This window comes from Onychostoma macrolepis, chromosome 14 (assembly GCF_012432095.1).
Source record: "Onychostoma macrolepis isolate SWU-2019 chromosome 14, ASM1243209v1, whole genome shotgun sequence".
Taxonomy (NCBI): domain Eukaryota; kingdom Metazoa; phylum Chordata; class Actinopteri; order Cypriniformes; family Cyprinidae; genus Onychostoma; species Onychostoma macrolepis.
Genome location: NC_081168.1, coordinates 5,219,407 through 5,237,754, shown reverse-complemented (window position 1 = coordinate 5,237,754; position 18,348 = coordinate 5,219,407). Strand labels below are relative to the sequence as shown.

Genomic DNA, 18,348 nt, shown 5'->3' with positions numbered 1-18,348 from the left:
CATGACCCCGCTCATAGACTCTTAAAACCACTGCACTGGAACAAAACAGTCATTGAGCGAACAAAAACAAATCTTTGTACCATCTGAAAATGAGAATTCAGAGTGAACACAAATGGGAATATTACAGTATCGCAAACCATGATAAGCTGTAACACGGTGCACATGCAAGCAATGACAATACGGTCATATTTCTTAGGACTATTTTTAGAAGCCTCCATTCATTGAGGGAAAGCTGTTGAAAACGTGGTGCACATGAGGGAACCAGTCAAGAAAAAAAGACTCCACTAGGGTGGGCCTGAGAGAAAATCCACGTGGGTGGGGCAAAGCTTGTTTGGCGGGGATGGCATAACTTTGGGAGCGACCCAGTGAGGAGGCTTTTTTATAAACATTCCTGACACTTTCCTGACTGTGTGTCCAAAACACTGACAGCACTTGAGAACGGTGGCCTAAGAGGAATCTCAAGGCTACGAGTGGCATACGGCCAAACCCAGGAACAGAGAGCTGCTAGATTTCATGACCTCCAGAAGGGGCGGAGCCTGACGGGTGGGAGTGATGATTGGATACATCTCCAACCCACAAAGGATGCACAGTGTTCTCTCTCAAGGACATCTCAAATTGGAGGTAATTACGAGCACGCTTTCTATTTGCGGCAGACATCACAATCGTTCCACTGCAATTATGAAACACGATAAAAAGTCAAAAAGGTGTTAAAAAGCCATGATAGTGTCAACAGGCTCTGTTTCGCTCAACAACACTGAGTCCGAGTAGAAAAGCAGACGTTGGAAGGCTGTTAAAAAGCCTGATGAGTCATATCCTCATCTTCCTTTGTCTGGATGCTAACCTTTGGCTCGGCCACTCTGATTCACCGGATCCCACGGTGAGGGGGGAGGCAGGAAGCTTGTGAGGCGGACTGATAAAGTGTGACCTGAGGAAAGGAGAGAAACGGGTCCGGGTGTTGTCTTTTTCCCCTAGCAGCAATGCAGAAAAACCTCATCATGTGACACTGAAGACTGGAGTAATGATGCTGAAAATTCAGCTTTGCGTCACAGGAATAAATGACATCTTAAAATATATTAAATCAGAATATAGCTATTTTAAATTGTAATAATATTTCACATTATTACAGATTTTACTGTATTTTTGTTCAAATAAATGCAGCCTCTGTGAGCAAAAGAGACTTCTTTCAAAAACGTAAAAAATTCTTGCCGACCCCAAAATTTTTAATAGTATCAAAGTTTAAAAGCTTATACTTTTTGCTTTCTTCCTCGCAATCAGTGGCATTTCCTTCATCTAATTATGGATTTGCTTCACTAAACTGACTGTAAGTGCAATTTCTATTACACCTTAACAAAATAGCTATGTTCATGGATTTTTCAGTGACGTCACACAGCCACATTACCACATTTACATCTCATTTTATCAGGCTGACATGCAGACTCCCAATGTTTGTTTCAGTTTGCAACCACATGTACTACACTTATAGTTTTGCGGTTAAGACAGGGACTATTTTGTAAAGAAAAAGGAAGCCACGAAAGATCAAAACCACAATTTCTAAATTTTACAGTACACACAGTGTATCAGACAACAGATTTGCCACTCAACAACAGACTGCACAGCAAACCGCCATCTGTTTATTTGTATTACTATTAATATTATAGCCTATATTTAGGGTTAAGGATTTGCACAAACCAAGAAGCCTAAATATGAAACTATCACCAATACCTCATACCATGCGGCTTGTTGAGAAAAGGCCATTTCCTTTTGACTTACAAGTACAGTGCGAACATGACTTTCGTCTAATGCATGTTAAAATGGGCAGAAAAAGAGATCACAATACAATTTTATGATTTGGGCTAGTAAGCAACCATCCCAAACATCCTAAAACCTTACAAGAAAAAGCTGTGATGGACGCATAGGAACAACGCACTATAAACGGGGTGTTTGTCTAATGAGCGCATTCCCTCCACCGAGTACCCTGGGGATCCCGCCGGGGGAAGGGACACTTGCAGATAAGAGCCTTGATGATTGAGGACACGGTCTCAGGCAGGCCTGTTCTCGTAGATGATGGTCTCTAGACAAGCAAAGCAAGATGGCTACAATCTCAAACAACAATCAACGTGCATTTAGCTGGGAAAACTGTGCCCTGTGCTCTGCTCTGCTCTGTCCGCCCCGCCCCGACTATATTTATCTTGATGGCCGATCTGGGTTTTCTCCGAACTACTGAATACACAGGATACAGCTGTCCCTCAAACAAAACCCTCCTCCTCTCTCCCGCGCTATAGAGGAAAAGAGATACTGCGCATGATACACAGATGAACTGGAGATCATCGCAGCCATCTGAAACCATAAGAAAGGTTGGACACATTGATAATGTAGCAAAAAATGAAACTGATTTGAATGAGGCGGCACATATAAAGCCTAGAAAGTACTTTCACGCAATCTACAAACTGTGTCCTTGACAAACTCTTCTGATTCTTAAAAACTGCCACAAAACAACTCAAATTTCAACCCTTTTGTATAAGATAATCATGTAAATGCTAGACACCAAAGCAACTAAGCGAATAAGTCTTTTATGGTCAAAGGGACATCAGCAATCACACTGAGTTTTCACAGTAAAAACTCAACTGTGTGATTATACACATTTCCTGTACCATTTTGGAACCGTATTACCAAATGAAGTCAGTGATGATGCATGTTTTCTTGCAATGAAGTGAGCAAACAAGACTTGCGTTAATATGAGCTACACTGTAAAAAAAAAAAAAAAAAAGTTGAGCCAACCTAAAATTTTAAGGCAACCAGCTTCAGCTGATTTTTGAGTTCTCTCAACTTGTCAAAGTTTATACAACAAAAAAATTGAGAATCTCCCACAAAAATAAGTTGAGCAAACTCAAAAATCTGCTGAAGCTGGTTGACTTAAAATTTTAGGTTGGCTAAACTTTTTTTTTTTTTTTCTCTTTTACAGTGTACTAACGTAAACAATCACTGTACATAGAAAATGACACGTTACCACACATTTTTCACTTACAGTACAACCGTTTCATTTGCATGCCATCTTTTAGCATGCAATTCACAGATTTCTTTAAAACTGAAGCATTTAAAAGCTGTTAAAACAGGATGCACATTGAACACATACACGCAGTGTCCTGGTAAAGGGATAGTTCACCCAAAACTTAAAAGTCAATTATCATTTACTCACCCTTCATATCATTTTCTAACCAATAAGATTTTTGTTCATCTTTGGAACACAAATGAAAATATTTGTAATATTCTCCCATCATTTTTGCCAATCCATTTAGGCAACCAAAATGTTCATGCATCAAAAAGTACCAAAAGACATTGTAAAAGTAATCAGCAATCATGAACATTAAATAACTTTATGAACATGAAATGTAAGCTTTTATTAATATATAAACATTGGTCAGTGCAAATACAAAGAGCATACCAAATACTGTACGATAAACACAGAAGATCAACCGTGCTTGCAATAAACCTCATTGATCATCATATAAAAATCATCTTCAGAAGACTTGAATTAAACCGTTCGATTCATATTGGATTACTTTTATGATGTTGTCTGTACATCAAAGTTTGCATGCACTTTCAATTGATGGACAGAAATCTCTCAGGTTTCTTTAAAAACAAACCTTAATTCATGTTTTAAAAATGAAAGAAGTCCTGGGCTTGGAATGACATGAGGATGTCTAATTGATGACAGAAGTTACTTTTTCCTTTTTTTTTTGTGGTAAACTAACCCTTTAAGCTCTCTTAATCTGGTATTTCCGCAACCTACATTTTTATGACTGTAGCCTTTTTTGGCAGGTCTTCCAAATATCAAGTAACTCAAGCGAAACATGTGTTGAATTTTCAATTACTTATGTCGTTCATGCTTGCAATATTTTGATGTATTTATTTTGCATAGTCCATAAGTCATAAGCACTAATTCCATGATGCCAATCATGCTGTGAGCCCTTTTTGGGAACAACCTAAAAAGCTGCGTTTCAATTCCACCCAGATTAATCATAGGAAAACCATATGAAAAACAACACAATCTCAAACCATAATGGAATGGAATGGAATGAACTAGTTGTCCAGAACTTAGTGGAAAGGAAACACTTCTGAGACAGAATGATCCCTAAATGATCTTGGGTTTCTATCTGAACAGTAATCTTTATCAGCAGGAAAATTACTATTTGCATTTCAAATGATGTTTCATACTCTCGAGAGATTCAAACAGCACCACTTTTGAGGTTCTACATCTCGACAGTACATGCAACAGGAAATGAAGACATTAGCACACACACCATTCAATAAATGGCACAAACACGGACTCACACATAAATCAAATAAAGCCTCAGCTAATGTAATTCAGTCTCATGGGAGGACAGTGAGAATGCAGTTTCATTGAGTAGGCCTAACTTTATTTAAGTGCTTTTATTTCTGTTTGTTGTTATTCTTTTGCATGATGATTTGTTGTTGTTTTTATTTTTATTAATGGAAAAGCATGCTTCTTGACCTGTTGATAGCACTGGTTTGTGGGTTGTGATGGAGCCAAAGGAGAAAAACATCTCCAAACATCTTTCCCTCTCATATCCTACTCAAACATCCCCGGGCTTCCAGAACGAACAATTAGTGGAAGCTGTAGAGTCAAAAGCAATTTGTGAAACGCAGGAATCAAGGAGGCTTTTGGGATGCAGTGTGCTGGGGGGTGTGTATAAATAACAGTGAAGCACTATTGTGTGACACAATACGTCATTGTTCACAACTGGTGGAGGCCGCGTAGCTGAGATGACAGAACACACTTGTGTATTAATATGCTGGACCCTTGCTCAAACACATATTGAGATCTCAGTTCCCTAACTTGATTGAAACCACACTGCTGCAAGCTAAACTACGCTTTCACATTAACGCCATATCGGATCGCGTAATGCCCAACAAAAACAGACAATAACAAAGAGAAAATGCAAACTAAACCACAAATATTGAAGCAGCCGATGCATGCACATATTAAAAAAAAAAAATGTAAACACAAATTTAATCAAAAACTTCCTCTCTTTTTAATTTTTACATAATGCATGTTTATTTTAATCATTTGTTGCATTAATTTTTTTCCTGCATTGCAGTACACTTGACATTGGCGATTTAATTGCTTTGCTTGCTTTTATATTATATTATATTGCATTATATTATATACTTTACATTCATCAAAAAATCCTGAATTTTTTAATGACTGTTTCCACAAAAATATTAAGCAGCACAACTGTTTTCAACATTAAAATCAGCATATTAGAATGATTTTTGAAGGATCATGTGATACTGTAACACTGGAGTAATGATGCTGAAACTTCAGCTTTGCACAATAGGAATAATTTACATTTTAAAATATATTAGAAAACAGTTGTTTTAAATTGTAATAATATTTTATATTAGTGCATCTACTGTATTTTTATCAAATAATGCAGCTTTGGTGAGCATAAAATACATTATATTATATTATGTAGCAAGAGTGTTTCTGTTATATATATATAGGATAGGAGCAGAGCTGCAGAATCAGAATAAATACAGAGTAGATTAACTAAATGTCTGCAATATTTCAAGAATAATCATACATAATAAAAACACTGGATTAGATTGTACACTTAAAATTAAAAATCACATCCAAGAACCCTTATATGGGTCATTCCAATGGTCAAACCTCTGCCAGATCTCAAAATATGTCCCATCCTCCAAGTATCACAAAGAGAGCAGCGAGGGAAATACAGGTCAGATTATGCAACAAGAGATTTATCACAATTAATACACTCGCCCGTGTTGTGAGAACTTAATCTGCATTTAAGAATCTGCTCAGTTAGACATATGGCATATACAGGGGTGTAAGAACAATTTTAAATGTACAGACCTGTAGGCTACTTTAAAAGTAATAATTTCCCCCCCTCAAAAAAAAAAAAAAAAGTGTGGGATAATTGTAGAGCTTCTCCCTATCAGGCATATACACTTGCTGAATGGAAATGTTTTCTGCAGAGGCCTCCAAAATGGCATGTTATTCTTGCAAATTCCCCGGTGACTCCCACAGTTGTTGTGTCTGTAAGGAACTGGCAAATTAGCTTTGGGTGTTTCTAAATCAGTTTAAACTAAACTGTGGCATTCAGTGGGTGTAAAGCTTGTGGATATCGGATTCCTCAGTGTGTAACACCCTACAGAGCCAATCTTACAGTATATGTTACAGTGAAGTGCACGAGGACTCAATGCACTGCAGCTGATCCTGACATGAGAATCAATGGAATTCCTTCTGAACCGTCAACACTCTGCTGAGTAATAGTAAACTCACGAGCTTAACTAAAAAGTAAGCTTCACCTGATTGCGCTTTTACCTTTTTCACAAGGTTTGGGATCATTTCAGACCACTATGACTATGGAAAGCGAGTTATAATAATAAACGAGCATTAAAAATTAGAACATCTGACAACTTTACACACTGGACAGCCTTCAGATATGAATCAAACTGCCCGCTATAGATCTAACAGACTTGATAGATGTTATCAAATGTCAGTTTGCATGTAAAAATCGCATCTTACCGTAATTGATTCGCGTTACATATTCCCGTTATATCGCGCTGTGTTGATGGGGAGCGTTTTAAACTCCAGTAATGTGAGATGTGCAGGAGAAAGTTTGAGTGTTGAGCCGCTGATAGTTGTGTTTGTTATGCCGGAGGTTTCAGAGCACAGCGCTGCTGAGCATTAACTGACCTCTTAAAGGGACAGAGACGTGTGCAGACGGTTCAATTTCCATTCACTTAAAGCGCTGGTCAGACCACAAAAACCTAATTATAATGGTTTAAAGAACACACACAATTAGCCATGTTACATAATTGTCTTTCGATAAAGAATTACGCTTTTAATGGACAAAATACATGTAAGCAATAAAGCTGCTCAGTTGTAGCTAGTGCTAAAACTTGAAAATCATTAGCATTTTCCAGTTTCCCTCAGGAATTTGTTTTTTAACTGATGGTTAATTTATGATAAGGCCTGCTTGAATTAAGTAACTTTCACGTGTTGTTCTGAAATATAAACACACAGTCCTTAACAAGTTGCTAAATAAGGACTACAACTACTACAAGGATTTACCTTCTTGATCAGTCAGACAACAATTGTAGTCTGTAAGCTAATTAGCTGTATGGTGTGGCCTGAGAATCGACACAAATAGGTCTACAGACCGTTTTAAAGATACTCAACATTAGACCTGATTATTGATTCTAAACACGTGTACATGGCCCTTCTGGAATATGAACACAACCGCCTCAATATTTTATTTTACACAATATTTTATTACGTAGGCTAATTTTAAAATATGTTGTCTTTTTTTTTCCTTAAAGTCATGAATATTTTTTCACCACATGTCTTTACATTAGCCTATGTATTGTGTTTTACAGCACTCATTTTTAGAATAATATGGCAGCTATTTGTCTTTTAAATGCTAGTTTAATAGCTATAATTTTGTGTATCCTAAAGACATATTTAAATAATATTTAAACTTTTCATATTTTGATTAAATTAGGCTTGAAATGACACACGCATCACATAGGCTATATCCCGAGCGTGCTTTTTACTGACATTGACTGACACCCCTGCTAAAAAAAAAAAAAAAACAATAGAAGCCCAATAGAAACCATCACAGAAATTCAATGGTTTCCATTAAAATACCATTAAACGATTAGCTTTTTCCAGTAAAACCATTACAAAATTCCTTTTTGTAGTGTGTTTTGGGCATTTTTCCAATAGGATTTAACATCCCACCAATAGAATCCATCACATACCAGTAGACACCATTATAGTTTCCATTAAAACCAATACAATTCCCATTATAACGGCTAAAACCATTACATTTTCTATTGTGTTTTGGGCAGGGTTCTATTGGTTTTTTTCAGCAGGGACCTTGCTAACAAATACACTCACTTCATATCTAGAAAGCTCTATTGAATATTTCCAGCATTCTTGCAAATCCTACAGTGAAAATCTTATACTGTCGTATTATGTGACGTCATGTGTATTCTGGTAAGTTCACAGAAGGGTGTGTTTATAAGTGTGGGTTTTTAGGTTCAAAATGAAGATGATGTGAAGAAAGGCGTGATCTGTGCTGCAAAAGCAATAGGACTTTGTTGTGAGAGAAAGCCGGAGGGTTCACTTATGGAGTTTCCTTTTCTCCCCTACAGCCCAATCTGATTGATGTAGGCAGGAACTGTTTCAAATGGGAAGCAGGAAGTGTCTGAGACAATAGAGGTTTTGAGGAGTGGTCCCCAGCTGTACATTTATGGATGAAGAAAAAGGATACCGTTGTGAATAAACTTTCCTCACTGCCAAAAGAAAGAGGAAAGCATTTCTATTCAAACAACAAATCTTTAAATCTGAGATGTACAAAAGTTCATTTCTAAACGGTCATCATAAATAAAATTTCTTAACAATTTCCCTCAGCATTATACAACTTGTTGGATACAAATGCTGAGTACAACAGCATGACTTATTATCATTTGTATTAGTATTAGTAGTACTAGTAGTAATATTATTTATTTATTTGTTGAAAGTAGAGTGTTTACCCTTGCATACAGAAAATATATTTCCTTATATATTATCAGTCAATATGTTAAATTATTCAATGTATACAGAAAATTTACAGAATATGTTGTATTATTATATTACAATATATTCAATTATAGACAAGGAATTGACACTTTTAGTACTGTATCAAAAAAGATGTGACTATGTAATTTTATGTTCAATAATAAAAATATTTAAATGTATATGTGATCAAATGCGATACTGTGTTTATAAATATATTTGAACATATGCTATTTACATGTTCACATTTATATGGGAACATGTATGTGTAATTTATGTACACAATATTGCACGTACATGAAAATATATATTGTGTTATATATCGGTTATAACCATGTTGTCATGATTATAACTTATGTTTTAGTAAACACCTTTTTTATGTACCATCACATACTGGTCATTTTATATGAAATGTACAACTATGCAAACAATAAAGTGAAATAAAAGTCTATGTGTTCAGCTTTGTGTAAACTTTATGTTAACTAATGAAAAATAAATGAATTAATTGAGTGTTTAAAAAAAAAAGCTATTGCATGTATAAATGTAGTTTTTTCTTTATTGTTATATTTTTTTATGTTTCAGTATATAATCATACATGTTCCATGTGTATACTGCAGTATATTGAACAATATAAGCACTAGTTTCCTATGGATTGTATTATTTAATATATTGCATTATATTTGTTCAGTATATTTTTGTTTTGTAAGGGATACACAAATAAATACCTCCAAAAAGCTAGTTTTAGAAATACAAGAGCAAACGTTTTATTCTTCAGACACTGAGAAAGTTAAAAGCACACAGACAGATCCAAATGTACTACACAGAATTGATTTTTACAGCCCCTGAGGTCTTTTCAAGGCAGTGAAATAAACAGATCTTTGTCACTTTAAAGAAAAAAGGGGTGGAAGGTCTTGCAATCTCACACAGGAAATCTTCACCTCAGAATGCGGGGCTGAAAGATGGTGTTTTGTCAGTTACACTACTGCTTGACAGAACGACAGAAGTTGAGTTGTGCGCCATTTAAGTAATTTAATAAAGTTGCATGGGTCACAATAATACAATACATCTGCATTGTGCACTGGAAAACGTTGAGTAATAAAGTTATTACACGTATTTACTGACACTGTTTAAGACGTTTTACACTGAATGATTTGATCATACACTATAAAACGTATCAGATAAACACGTCTAATACAACCAGACCCTTCCTCAGTGTATGGACGTAGAATGGAGGACTTTAAATCTCTGCAAAACAATATAATGTTATTTTGTTCAATCCAAAGAATGTATGCAAGGGAACCATCCTCGTCTGAGAATGACACACAGTCGCTTTCACATACACACAGAACACAGGAGAGTCCGTGTGAGTTATCTTAGGTCTCGTCATCATCGCTGTGGTGCTGGCCTTTCTCCTCACTCACGCTGCTCTCGTCGATGTTCTCCAGTGAATCTGCTCTCTGCACTGTCAGGTCAGCTACGTTGATGCAGGGTAGCGTGTTCTGCTCTGGATATCTCCACGGCTTCAGATTGGGCTCATGTTTCCGCTTCCACTCTGGGTACTTTAGGCAGGCTTTGTAAATCTTTTTCATGGCCTGTGGAGAAAAAGGTTGAAAGAGCTGGACCATGCATTTTATAGATGCTTTTCTCTCCAAACATAAGGCTGTTATAAAAAACATCTTGTATGAGAAGCACATTTCTAACCACCAGATGGCAGCAGAGGAAAACTGAAATTTGGGATTGACAACATGAGCTTGGCTGGTGAGTTTTGAGTAATTTAGGTCATCAAAGGAATTATTTACATTTAAAAATATATATTATTATTAAAAGTTATGTAAATAAAAATTAAGTTCAATAATATTTCACAATAATACTGTTTTTGAGCATACACTGTAAAAAGTGAAAGTTGACTTAACTTAAAAAAATTGAGGAAACCATTGCCTTAAAATTTTTAAGTAAATGATAATAAAAAAAATAAGTTAATTGAATTGTCAAGTTCACTTAAGTTTTTTTAAGGCAACAGGTTTCCTCATTTTTTTTTTAAGTTAAATCAACTTTCACTTTTTACAGTGTAAGAGGCTTCTTTTAAAACCATACACAAATAGGCTCTATATTAAATTTCCATATATGAAATGTATTGTCATATGAAGTAAAAACATATGTGAAACCTAGTAGAAATTGAAACAATTTCATATATGAACATAACCAATACAACTGTATTGGACATATATGTCATGTACATGTTTAACCATCCTCAAGTAAATATAAAAGATAGACAGATATTTTTAAAAGAATATTACAAAAACATATATAAACATACAGATTTTTGTGTATATGTTGTTAATAAAGTTAAAAAAGCATATATAAATATATTGTTGATTGTTGTTTTATATTATTGCATAAAAATATATTGTTGACATATATAGGTGCAACATATATTACCATGTAAAAAAATCATTATATAGATATTATTAGCATATGTACATATACACATTTTACTATGGGGATTTTATATATGTTATCAACTTATATCCTCATCTACCCAGAAAATGTGTGTAGGTAAAAAAATATATATTGCTTTATAGGTAACATATATGTGACCCTGGACCACAAAACCAGTCTTAAGTCGCTGGGGTATATTTGTAGCAATAGCCAAAAATACATTGTATGGGTCAAAATTATCGATTTTTCTTTTATGCCAAAAATCATTAGGATATTAAGTAAAGATCATGTTCCATGAAGATATTTTGTAAATTTCTTACCGTAAATGTATCAAAACTTAATTTTTGATTAGTAATATGCATTGCTAAGAGGCGATTTTCTCAATATTTCGATTTTTTTGCACCCTCAGATTCCAGATTTTCAAATAGTTTTATCTCGGCCAAATATTATCCGATCCTAGCAAAACATACATCAATGGAAAGCTTATTTATTCAGTTTTCAGATGATGTATAAATCTCAATTTCTGAAAATTGACACTTAAGACTGGTTTTGTCGTCCAGGGTCACATATGGCACTATATATTACATTTCCATGTGGGAAAACATTAAAATATCTTACCAACCCCACATTTTTGAAGGGCATTGTATGTACCATTCTTAACATTTTTAGAATCTCAAAATGCTGAAATGTTATTTTCTTTACACATATTATGTAAATAAATAAACGTAAAAATCAAGAAAGAAAATGTACTTACCTTCGGTGCCACTAATTGTGAGGCCCTGTTTACTACCCACTTGGGTAAAGACCCTGAAAAGAAATGGAAAAAACAATAAATATATTGCTTTAAATATATGCTCAGAGAACAAAAATCACCGTTAATGCAATAGAAGTATTCACCCCCTGAATGAAGCTGCAATATTAAAATAGTTCAAATTTTTGGATGTTTTTTAATCTGGTTTTATGCACTGTAATTATGCCTTTCTGTCCTAGGAGTCTGCCGTACAAATGCAATAAACTGAATCTTAGTGTCTATCCCACAGGTCACAAACAGCTGGTGCATCGCAGCAACGGAAGACATTAATAATCAAAGCCATTGCTCTGAGCAGCACGGAAAAGATGACATCAGCAAATTCATAAAATATGTGTAAAGCAGGAGTTTCAAAGTCTTCCTGGCTCCCCACTCTGTACAGCACAAGAGCACGAAGAAAAATAGAGATGGCTATTATGGCTAAAGACAGTACATGAAATTACACCATGAAATACACATTCAGTCTAAACACATGCATACTTTTTTAAGAAAGCAAGGTGAAACTGGGTGGCTTTTTTGCATATACACCAACAACTGAGACTGTAAACAGCCTAAGAGTCGTATAAACAGGTATGTTGTTCATGGTGTACTTTTTCACCAAAAGAAGGGCCGGTCTGATGCTGTGACTCCAGCATACTAATATTTAAAGGTGACACCTTTATTTATCTAGGTATTTTACTGTAAATGATAGTGATAATGGAAACTAGAGAAGTTCACCTCGTGGATCCACTTGCGTCAAGTAATAAAGAGTGCAGCAGTTTGCTCCGCTGGATTGGATCAAGTACCCAGTGAGTAATGACACAGCTCTGACATAATCCTTCTTTGGTGGGTACTCCTGAAAAATAGCAACAGTGAGCGTTTAGTTTCATTGGAATGAGTCAATGTTTAAAGTTGTAAGATTGGATAAGATATACAAACAATCTGACCTAAACAGCTGAGATGTTAAAGGGATAGTTTACCCAAAAATGAAATCCTGTCATCATTTACTCCCTCAAGTTGTTCCAAACCTGTATGAGTTTCTTTCTTCTACTGAAACTAGAGGCATTCTTTAAAATAACGTATTTTGTGTTCAGTAGAAGAAAGAAACTCATACAGGACTGGAACAACAACATGAGGGCAAGTTAATGATGACAGAATTTTCATTTTTGAGTGCACTATCCCTTTAAATAGTTGGTCACTGTCTCAAAACAAACTCCGAAGTGAATCATATTACACAGCTACGCACCGAATAAATAAATACGTAAACATAAAATATAAATTTGAGTTCAGTTTCTTTTATATTCTGACCTGTGTCTGGACATAAACTGGCTGGAATACACTACATGAGTTTTGCCAAGAGTTTGTTTTTATTTGTCATACGTTTCCTTGCAACAAGGTGCATGTTTCTGTGTGAGTTTGTTGTGTTCGGAACAACTTGAAAGTCTGTCAGTGATCAAGATTGTTTATGATGTCCAGTTTTTCAATGTAAATACGTTGACAGTACACACAGAAAAATAAGGGTTTAAAATTTTACCTTTTTGGGTACAACAACTTGTCCCTTGAGCAGTACCCTTAAAAGGACATATTTGTACCTTTTTTACCCCTAATAGGTACATATTAGTACCTTAAGGGTACATATTGCTACTCTAAAGTATCTAAAGTTTGAGTTACGCAGATGAACAGATATATAGCACTGTCATGGACAACAGTAAACATCTGACCGCGACTGACCAATCAGAATCAAGTAGAGCCGTACAATAAGCTGATTTATTTCAAGACATCAACATCTTGTGTCAGATTTTCCATGGAGAAAACAATGAAAGATATAAGTGTGTTGACGCTAGACATGTAATGATTCATTACGACACGGGGATTTGATCACCCGACGGCGTACTTGATACCTCTGTCAGACTTTTGCCACAGATCAGGCCTCTTCTGTTTCAAGCGCCTCGAGACCTGCAAGGCTGACCTACATACCAATTGACATACTGTGCTGGACTATATTGTTACCTCTGCCAAAATGTCTCTTAAAATCAGAGCTTCTACAGACCTAACAATCCAGACCAAACACAGACATACCGGGTGTTTGACAGAGTAGTTGATTATCAGATAGTCATTGCCAAGAGGAAGCCATGACCGCATGGTGACAAAGTCTCTGTTCTTCAATGGACTTGGACATTTCCCTGCAAATAAACAAGGACATGTTTTAGAGGCAAAGTATGAAAATACAAGAAGATAAATTTGCCTCACTGCATACTAAGTACATAAACAACAACAACAAAAAAAAACAACAACAATGCAATAAAATTCAAAATACAGGTAAAACACCTGTAACACCTGTCTTGTTTTCTTACTTATTATATAATTGAAAATTCTTTAAACATGGTTTTGTATGTTGATCAGAACTGCCTCTTGTATTTTAATACACTGTAAAAAGTGGTAACCCGCAATTGTTACCTTAAAGAGCTATTTCTATCTAATTTAACCCATAAAAATTTGTTGGTATGAATTAATGTATATCGGTTGGTTCAGTAATAAAGTGAGTTAATTTAAATCTTACCATTTTTAGGGTACTATTTTTTTTTCTCGTTTGTGATATTTTGCAAGAAACTTCTCTTGTACTGTCACTTTAAATTAGTCTCATTAGTCTCATTTATTGCTGATGTCCATGCATAGTACATCTGAGAGCACCACAAGACACTCATTTAACCATAAACGTCCCAATGATTTGCATCCTTGCAGTTTAACTGTAGAAATTGCACTTCATCATAAAATGTACTGCAGCCACCCACAGCTTTTATATTGTACCTACCATCTTCTTAGTAAGAACAAATGGGCTTAATTTAAAAAAAAAAAGTGTGTTTGTGTGCTACGCCAGGAACACGGTGGAAAAAACAGCTCGGTTGAGACAGAAACAAAGGAGTGACTCACAGGAATAATATCCTACATCTGCATTAACCGTCAATCGTCCAATATCGAAGGTGTCGATCATGTTGGTGTCCCATTTTTTCCGGTAGCTCGTGTCGTGCAAGACGTCGTAGAGAGTCTCTGCCGTCACGTCCTTGCACACGATTCTCATCTAAGAGAAAAAACAGACATCTTCTCATTGAGTCATTCAAATCTCAAGAACTTTTCCATTACAGTTGAATACAAAGTTCACAAAGTATGTTGAGCGGTGAAAAATCTCCTGTAGTTTTCCCTCTAGTGCAGCCTTGATAAAGTGCTGACAGATTTTGAATGCACTCTGTTACCGGGCAGATGAAAAATGAAAGCTTTTCACTGTGCTGACAAAGGCCTGCTACCATTATACATAGATCTATTCATTTCCTTATCTTTAAAAGCCCTGCCTTCTGTGTGACTCAGCCATGTGAGGTCAAAAAGAGTCAAAGTTGACACGGCAAACAGTGAGTATAAAAGGATCCTCAGTGGAGTGAGAGATACAGTAGAGCTTTAGATTTAAGCATGTTGGCTTGCATTTGTATTTCAAGCTCACATGTTTTTTCCACGTATACTGTAGCTACCTTATCCTGGGTTGCGAGGAGGGTCAGGTGAGCATGAATACATCAAATGCAATGTGATCAGATATTGTATGGCTCTACGACGTAAGAAACCGTGTAACCCAATCAACTCTACCCTGGCATCATTTAATAATTTATTCCCAACCCCCTACAACCCCAGCTTGATCGGTCGCCGCTCATTTCCATTGGGTTCCTTGGAACAAGTTTTATTTAGTCTCTATGAATGGAATGTCGTCAAAGCCTACGAAGCTCAATTATTCATGAAAAGAACGCATCGGTGGCCCGGAGAGCTGCGTAAATTATTGACGAAGGCCTGTCATCTCCTTTCATTTTTGCAGGCGTTACAAGTCTGAATAATTTCCCCACACCTGCCTGAAATGTTGCTGAAACAGCCCTCATGCATAGGTTCTCGCATCAGGATGGCTTTTAGCCATTGTCAGAGAGGTCAACAGAAGTGCTTTTACACAAAAAAAAAAAAAAAAATACACAGAAAAAGTGCCAACTCTGGTAAGACAGCAGGAGGGGCTCAGGTTTCCTCATCTGAGCCTGCTGTTACCATGATTTTCCGCTTTTAATTTTTCAGCACATCTCATGGGTGCAGTCCGTCCCTGCAGACCGCTCTTTCATCTCAGAGACTGTGGATCATGAAGCCGTCAGGCCTGGCCTGCTCCACTGTACGCTGAGTTCCCCTGGGCAAATGGCCCATAACCATATCTCTGTTTGTTTCTTTAAGATTTTCTCTGAAAGGGTCTGGAGTCTGTGAGGAAAGCTACTGTTCAGGAGCTTAAAAGATAAACTGTACTTCAGTTTTTGCACAGCGAAGACTAATATACCGCTGTTCCTAAGGCAACCAAGTGTTTGGTTCATATGCTGAATCTTTGTATACTTTTTTTTGCACTACTAAATATAACAAATACTAATTTTATTGTTTTGAAGAAAGTCTCTTATGCTCACCAAAGCTGCATTTATTTAAACAAATAATATTTTGAAAACTATGGAAACGATTTGAATTTTCAGCATCATTACTCCAGTCTTCAGCGTCACATGATCCTTCAGAAATCATTCTAATATGCTGATTTGCTGCTCGAGAAACATTTCTTATTATTATTATGATGACTTTGTGGAAGCTGCCATACGCTCAACGCTCAAAAGGACAGCCATTATTTGAAATAGAAATCTTTTGAACCATTCTGTCTTTACTGTCAATGATAATAATGCAGGTGCATAAGCTGTAAGACAAAACTATAAATCAATACACAATGGTTGTTAGACGCAAAAAGGTGATGTGGTTACAGTGAATTACTTCCTAAAATGCACAAGCCAACAGAACATTATCTCAGTATTGTTAATATGTTAATAATATACCATATTGGAAAATCCAGGTTTGGTGTGACATAGCAACTGGTTTCTATGCAGCTGCTCTATTCCAGTTAGACAAGTAAACTATTCATTACATACTAATGTATATTTCTTAGCTAACATGGTTACTAGTATATTTTCTAGATTTACCTGTACTTATTTATTAGATAGCCTACTATAACTCATTTGTGAGACACTAGCATCTTTCCACTAACCACATGTCACCAATTACAATTACTATCACCCATTTTATTCTTATAGCTACATCACGAATTAGCTCAAATATACTGCATATCTGAACATTTAGTACCAATAACAATTGGAAAACTAAAAGGCAATATCTGCACCAATTGAATTCAATGGCAAAAATATGCAGTTTGTGACTAGTTACCAAGTAGATACTGGTACTAAATAAATAATTAGACCTATTACTATAGTGACTAACTGAATGGATAGGTCACTGGTCTCTATTGGATTACTAGTAATTAAAAAAGTAAAAGTAACGCAAAACGATAGTTAGTTCTATGAATACATGTTAAAACAGCTTGCCATATCACGCAGTGTTCTCCAGTAATGAACGATTTGTTTACTAAGCAAAGAAATATTACACAGAATCTATTTTTCATAGACAATTAGACACTGGTGATCTTTTATAACGAAAATATACTAGAGTTTGGTCTCGTGCATGTGAGGACTGAAAGCAAAGTAGTCGGTGAGTGTGTGCGTGTATTGATCCGCATTGCAGCGCACTTGCCTTGAGTTTCTGCACAGTTTTGCACTCCTCGTCTCGACACCAAACCGTCACTCCTCCTTTATTATAACGAGCGACCCAGCCATCCTGACTTTCACATTGATCTCGGAAAGATAAGAAATCGGTGTCGTCCGGTATCTGGACTGGCATCTTGCCTCCCGGTGCTGTGAATTAGACAGATCTGCAGGGCTAAAAGCTCCTCTCATCAATGATCCGCTCGTTTGTTTTGTCTGCTCCACTTATCGATGGTTTTCACTTCGTTTTGGAAACCTGACGGATCTAAAACGTGTTTTTTGCAGTTTAATCTAACTGTTGCACCTCTGCTGACCGTGTATCGTTGTATCTAATGTATGTTGGAGCAGGTGTATTTGAGCATCCTCTTCAGTCCTGTATCAGTGCCATACTGGAGAGAGGCATTATATAAGTAAGGCATCACGTTACTGCATGTCGTTTTTCAGGTGGAGCTGTCTAAGGGCTCATTTAGTCAGACTGACTGATGATCCACGGATCAGGTGTCATGTTTGTCAATTCAAAGGATTTCTTTTCCGTGACTGTTTTGTTTAACCTGTGCAGGTGTGTAGCCTGAATCCAGCGTCTACTGTTTCCGACTCTATCACCTTCCCTCAGCCTTGCTCCTTACTATCATATTGTGCAGGGGGGGGAAGTAAAAGCCTGCTTTGTACAGATTAGTAGGAAAACATGTCCCAAATGAAGTCTAGAAGGACTTTTTTGTGTTCTTTGGAAAGCTGATTTCTTCCAAAGACAATAAAATGCTTTGTCAGGACATTCAGGGGACCAGCAACCAAAAAAATATAAGCTATTAAATATCAGATGAACTGTAAAAGTCTATCCGAAATGTCCATTTGACATAAAATGAATGTTGTTT

At 36.2% G+C, this 18,348-nt stretch overlaps 2 protein-coding genes across 3 annotated transcripts in view; both read right to left on the bottom strand.

Moving 5' to 3' along the window:
- The window catches only part of arap3 (ArfGAP with RhoGAP domain, ankyrin repeat and PH domain 3), a 32,524-nt gene extending 25,789 nt beyond the window's left edge, over window positions 1-6,735 (bottom strand). For both annotated transcript variants that reach the window (XM_058798430.1, XM_058798431.1), the window contains exon 1: window positions 6,572-6,735. The gene's annotated coding sequence lies outside the window, so the exon portion shown is untranslated. The remainder of the gene's footprint in view (window positions 1-6,571) is intronic.
- Window positions 6,736-9,263: 2,528 nt separating this feature from the next.
- Window positions 9,264-18,059, bottom strand: stard15 (StAR-related lipid transfer (START) domain containing 15). The gene is made up of 6 exons (XM_058798181.1): window positions 17,466-18,059; window positions 14,766-14,913; window positions 13,914-14,017; window positions 12,573-12,690; window positions 11,802-11,854; window positions 9,264-10,200 (listed from the first exon to the last, which is right to left on the bottom strand). The coding sequence occupies exons 1-6, from the start codon at window positions 17,610-17,612 to the stop codon at window positions 9,982-9,984; spliced, it is 789 nt and encodes a 262-aa protein (XP_058654164.1). The 5' UTR covers window positions 17,613-18,059; the 3' UTR covers window positions 9,264-9,981.
- Window positions 18,060-18,348: the final 289 nt, after the last annotated feature.

Bases quoted from the DNA above. Each gene is read 5' to 3' on its own strand.
- stard15 (XM_058798181.1), bottom strand. From the start codon at position 17,612: ATGCCAGTCCAGATACCGGACGACACCGATTTCTTATCTTTCCGAGAT. The intron at 14,018-14,765 runs GTGAGTCACTCC...GTTTATTTGCAG, and splicing joins AGATGTAGGATATTATTCCT to GGAAATGTCCAAGTCCATTG. The intron at 10,201-11,801 runs GTAAGTACATTT...TTTTCTCCACAG, and splicing joins CACAATTAGTGGCACCGAAG to GCCATGAAAAAGATTTACAA.